Source organism: Oncorhynchus mykiss, chromosome 22 (assembly GCF_057628025.1).
Source record: "Oncorhynchus mykiss isolate SJ-2025 chromosome 22, ASM5762802v1, whole genome shotgun sequence".
NCBI lineage: Eukaryota > Metazoa > Chordata > Actinopteri > Salmoniformes > Salmonidae > Oncorhynchus > Oncorhynchus mykiss.
In genome coordinates this window covers 37,555,756-37,561,755 of record NC_143043.1, presented here as the reverse complement: position 1 = coordinate 37,561,755, position 6,000 = coordinate 37,555,756, and the positions used below count along the sequence as shown (strand labels likewise).

The 6,000-nt window shown below is 42.0% G+C and overlaps 1 protein-coding gene across 2 annotated transcripts in view; it reads right to left on the bottom strand.

The window, feature by feature from the left end:
• Nucleotides 1-3,315: 3,315 nt before the first annotated feature.
• LOC110501766 (zinc finger protein 385B) overlaps nt 3,316-6,000 on the bottom strand; it is a 153,576-nt gene continuing 150,891 nt past the window's right edge. For both annotated transcript variants that reach the window (XM_021579542.3, XM_090215941.1), the window contains 4 exons: nt 5,386-5,763; nt 4,848-5,032; nt 4,278-4,379; nt 3,316-4,021 (listed from right to left, as the gene is read on the bottom strand). In XM_021579542.3, the coding sequence (XP_021435217.2) occupies nt 3,788-4,021; nt 4,278-4,379; nt 4,848-5,032; nt 5,386-5,763 (899 nt within the window). In that variant the 3' untranslated portion in view covers nt 3,316-3,787. The remainder of the gene's footprint in view (nt 4,022-4,277; nt 4,380-4,847; nt 5,033-5,385; nt 5,764-6,000) is intronic.

Genomic DNA, 6,000 nt, shown 5'->3' with positions numbered 1-6,000 from the left:
GATATGATGATCTTATATCTCTTTCAATGAACATCCCTTTTATTGACAATCTATACATCAGGTCTCCTTTATAAACTATATTCAATTAATTATTTCAATAATTACAATTATTTTTCAGTTATGGAAAATAAAATTGTAATATGGGAGCAAATCATCCAAATATATACATTTATTTGAAGAGGTACATTTCAAGTTCAATGTATCTTGTATTTTCTGTCATGTTGGGGTGGATTGCTTTTATTCAACTTAAAAAATACAAATACCTTGTCTGTTTGTCCCCCTCCGTAACATACTGTACAACTAGTATTGCAACTTGGAAAGGGTGATACAAACAGGGTTCGTGTCAATTCCATTTATATTCAGTCAATGAATGAAAACTGAAATAAACTGAAGTTTACAGATGTAGGATTTTAATATGATCACCCTGTTGTTGCAGGAAATCTTTTAAACTAAAGCCTTCAAGGGTTAGTTATTTCCACTTAAAAATGTCAGACTTTATTTGGCCTAACACATTTTTTATCAACTCCGGCTAAAATGTCCATTAATTATAATCCACAATATAAATGACATGTCCGGTTGCTGACGGATTATTTTCCTGTTTTGAGAAACTGGTCAAACATCTGTACTTCCTGAATTCACTCATTACAAGTGATGAAAACTAATAGATTCTACTATTTCTCTAAGAAATGAATGACTGATGATTACATAATTTACAGCAGGAACAATGTACTTTAAGGGTCAAGTCCTGACTTGAGATCTGCACACTTAAAGTACACTGAGAATCTCACTGCCGATAGACTGCCAATAGGTACTTATGACAGTGGGAGGCCGTTCCTTGTCTTGCTAGAACAAAAGAAGTTCCTGCTGCGTGCCGATCCAGTAGTGACAAACTTACCATTTCTACATGTAGAATCGCGATGCTCATCAGTGCCAACAAATGTACTTTGAGCCAATCAGAGAGCACAAACCCCCATTTGGGAAAATCAACAGGAGTGACAACAAGTGACAACATTTTCTCCGTATATCCACAGATGAGCCAGTCACACTTCATGTACAATGTAGGCTATGGAATGGTAGCTAGCTAAGTGTACAGACACAATGCATACAACACTAAATAATTCCTCGAAGCTAGCTAACCACTTTATCTAGTATTGACATTTGTCATGTATATTCCCTCTCTGGCCTCTAGGTCACCAGACTGCTGAGTATTACGCACACCTGTCACCATAGTCACGCGCACCAGCGCTTATTGACACTCACCTGGACTCCATCACCTCCTTGAATACCTGCCCTATTTATGTCACTCCCTTTGGTTCCTTCCCCAGGCATTATTGTTTCTGTTTCATGTCGGTGCACTGTTAGTGTTTCTTGTTTTGTTCATATTTGTTTATTTATTAAATATATTCACTGCCTGAACTTGCTTCCCGACTCTCAGCGTACATCGTTACGACATTATAATTAAATCACAATGAATTAGCTAGTTTCCATGAAACAGCTGCCTGTGTTAGCTGCGGAGTTAGTGCGGTGCCCTTAGCTAGTGTGCTAGCTATGCTAACGTTAGCTAGCTAGCTAAACTTTTGGCTATGGGCTGGCACTGGCTGTATGTAGGGTGTCCACCCACATTGGGCAAATTGCACTTTGGTGATGACGTTTCACTTCCTTATGTTATAAAATGCATTTTATCAAGACAAATATGATTCTTCATGTTCTGAATCATTCAGTAGGGTATTTTTCAAGCATACTGTATCATTAACATTGTATCCATAAAGTCAGATTTCTTAACCCAATACATCTGTTAATGAGCACTGAGCTCTGCTGAAACTTTTGAGAATTTAACGTGTATTTGTGGTTGTCTTCCAAGTGCTGAATTAAATGTAAAAGGCTTTGAAAATAAAGAGCTTGCAGTACACGCAGTGCTCTGTTGACATGTCACAGAGATACGCTTGTTAATGTGAGAAGTCTTTGAAAAGAATAGGAACTTAGCATTTATATGAACAGTGTTTACTAAAATATGAACATACTACTTGTCATGTTTCAAAATGTATATTTATCTGACATAATACAACCTGACATATTGTATTATGTCATCTGGATTTTAAAAGAAAGATGACGAGTTTATTGGTAAGCCTGTTATGTAGCCTCAATTCTCGCACAGCATCCAGCCTAGATGATGCAATGCTATTTTCCAGATTTTTTACCTATTTTTTTCTCTGACCTCCATTGATTTAGTCAGCCTAATTTTATCCATCCTACAAGGATAAAATCTCCAATAAGCTTTGAACAGATTATGATAGAGACATGAGGTTTAGACCATTTTTGTTGTTGTTGGGGTTTGGTCAAAAGATGCGTTTTGATTGGACACCCTACAGTATGTGATTATGGTGAGTAAATGAAATGGTTTCTTCGTCATCTTGCTAGGTAGTTATCTAGCTGTGGCCATCTGGCTAGTATCAACAAGGGCTTTCTACAATATAGCAACATTAGCACTGCAGCTAACATTGGAATCTAGACCATAAGGAACGCACACGGACATGTATTGCCAAACAATGCTACTGCCACCTTCTGGTTTGGAGTATTTTAACAAGGCTGAGTGGCTGACGACTTCAAGGTCTTTGCTGTGTTAACACTAAAGATATTCACTGCCGACACTCTGTTCCGAGGTGCTAAGTACTGTCGGCAGGCAAACGTTTGACAATCCTACCGGTGTGTTTGAGCTTTAACTAACATTTTCTTTAACAGACTTGAAGTCTCCCATTGACCTGAATCCATCTCAAGTTAACATTTGGCTCTTACTGAAAAACCAAGAGAATGGTTTCTCTCTCTAAAGTGGAGGAACTGAGAACACTGTTACTAAACAATTACTATGAATATCTACTGTAAGTTGAAGCCAGACTATTTGACGATCATAACAGAGATTCAGCTTTTTGCCTTCCACAATCCAGGACAGAACAGTGGCCAAAACTGCATTACTGTATTAACGTACAGTCCATGACTCATGACATCAAGCAACAACTGTAAAAGTGCAATGATACCGTTTTTCACACTACTGGTCTAGACCAAGCAGAGCCACGCTGAACTGCTCTGACCTGGTTGCACATCCACCGTAGTTGCTTAAACCATACTGGAAAGGACAATGTGAGAAGAAAATATCAAAGCCAGCCCAGTGCTGTTCAGGTTGGCCCTATAGTGTGAATAGGGTATGACTGTGCTTCTGTCTGGGGGCTGTTATGATGAACACTGTCATACGCATGTAGCTAGAGCTGTCCATTATTTTAATCAAATAGGAAGACTATGGTAATTCAAGTCATTCAGGAAGCTGTTTGATGCTCTTTATTATTCCAATACTTAGACCCTCAGTGGTCTTAGCGAGCCCACTATACCTCTGTTCTTTATGCTTCAGGGCAACGCACGCAGACAGGCAAGTTCAATCAAATAAATACACTGTTGTTCGTTCAAGCTTCGCAGTGTAGTAGTCCTCTCAGTTCAGTGCACCGGGGAGGTACTGTCTGTAGTAGGATGTCATCCACTCACTGTTCCACGTGGTCAGAGGAGATCTGTTTGTCTACTCATGTCATTTTCCCCTTTGTGTTACTGTACCCCTGGCTCCCTGGCTCATACCGATACACAGGGTTGTGTCCATTAGGGCACACCGTAGGGAAAATAGGAGACAAAAACAAGCATTAATTAGTGGACGAGCTCAGATAGTACCACCCTGATTCACTCAGTTTCTGCCATTTTCTTTCATTCTCTGCCTACTGAACACGACCCTGGTGTCACGATCCAGGAATCAGTATGGGGCGAAGAGTATAGAGCCGGTGGTGGGCCGGATGGGCCCTGGAGCAGCCCGGAGGAAGGAGCCCATGGAGCCCATAGAGCCTGGGAGGCCAGCAGTCTGAAAGATAGAGGAGTTGGGCCGCGGGTGCAGGGTGATGGAGGGGACAGTGGTGGGGCAGAAGGGGTTGGAGAGGAAAGCAGCAGGGGAGATAGGCTTCACCAGGTCCTTCTGAAGAGCCAGCTTTGCCTGAAGGAGAGAAGAGGATAGGATAGGATGGGAGAGGAGAGGAGTTAAATGAGAAAGCAAATCTATTGATAATGCAATTAGCTACAAAAACAAGCCATCATTTTCAATGAGCATAAAGGCCCCTCTTTTAGCCTGATGCATCAATATTCCTAAATGCTTTTTTAAGAAACTGCCAATAAATGTATTAACAATTCATCCCTGAAGTCGAATCAACTTTTCTTGAGGGGCTTTGATTAGGAACATAGAAGATACATACGGCTAGGACTGTGGAGCTGCGTTGTTGTTTGTTGTAAGGGCTGTATTTGGGTTTCATCGGTTTCCCAGCCACTCTGTCCTTGTGCCTTCTGCTGGAGATGTGCTGACAAAATACAACAAAAAAGGTCAGTGACGTAACTGTGTGTGAATCCTTATGGGCCCTGATCAAAGGTGGTGCACTATAAAGGGTATAGGGTGCCATATGGGACACGTATTTTGGTGAGCCAATTATAAAAAGCCTGTAAGGTCCCTTCAAGCTGTAACAAGACAACAAGCACTGCATACTTGAGTTCCCAAAGTGAAATCAATTTGACAGGTAAAAAAATGTATTTAGAGGTGAATTCAAGGATTTGAAATAAGTCATTTCCCAGAATGTGTTTTCCCCAGTTCCCCCTCTGACCATACTGTATTGTGATTGACCTAATATCGGCACCAGAAAATCTCACAAATCTTGCATTCGCGCTTGCTGCTGATCAGCTAAGATTTATTTATTCATTTGTGCACAAGAAAATTAAAGAGAGGTAAAAACCCAAGGGTCTTGAAAGGCCTGTGACAAGACACTATGGTGTACCTGTTTGAGCTGTATTTCTGAGTTGACGTGGACGTCACAGATCTCACAATAGAATGTCTTGTTCTGCAGTCCGGAGCCTTTCAGCACGGTGGTGGCCTGGACTTTGAGCTTTGAGCCCGGTCTGGGATAGGCCTTAATTGGGCCTGCGCCGTTCCTCGCCTCAAGCATAGTTTTGTGTTTCGAACCTTCAGGGGAGAGAAGAAAGGGCAAAAACAGAATAAAATATATTGCACATGGAAAATACCATAAAAAAAACATAAAAAGAACATTATTTAATTTGTTTGGTTTAAAAGTAGAACAGCTTTTGTTTTCCCATCCAAAATGTTCATTGGTCAGCTTGAGATCCAACAGTGTTTCTCTGACCTGGGTATTATAACTACATAACAGCCATACGTGTCAATGTTAGCTAACAAACATCTGACATATTGAGCCCGTATGCAAGCCCCCCTCCCCCCACCCAACACACACACTCCTCGGGAGGAGTAACACTAACGTTAACACGGCGGTCGAGCAAACAGAAACAGATGCTGGAACACACCTGTGTTGTGGGCCTCCAGCTGTGATAGAGAGTTGACGGCCACTTTGCAAAGCGAACAGTACAGGAGCTTTTTGGCTTTTTCCTCCTCCTCCGACTCTGGCGTGGGCTGAGTTGCTGTAGCAGCGGCAGTGGTGGGGGCCGTGAGCACAGGCTTGGTGCTGATGCTGCCACTGCTCTTCATAACAGGCCCCTGTAGTTGTACTTGTGTAGCTGATGGGGGGCTGGCAGGCGTGGGATCACATAGGACGGGATTACAGGGACTGGGGACGGCCATGGCTGTTAAAGCTGCCAGGGAGGAGGAGGTGGAGATGACGGGGACGAAAGAATTTGGAGAAGCCAAGGTTTTATCTGCCGTGCTAGGAGGCACTGCGATTTGTTCTGAGATCAAGAAAGAAAGAGGGAGGGAGAGAGGGAGGGGGAAAAAGAGAGAGACACAACATCTGACAGTTAGTCTCGGAGCATTAACAATATTACAACTTTTGGTGACACATTCCCTTATATTTTTATTTTGGTGTGTTGCGTAAGAGTTTGATCCCTGGGGGATCAGTTGAGTAGCAGTAGCAGGATCGAGCTATTGGCCAGTGGTGTTTTCTGTATCTTTATCTCTCTGTGTGT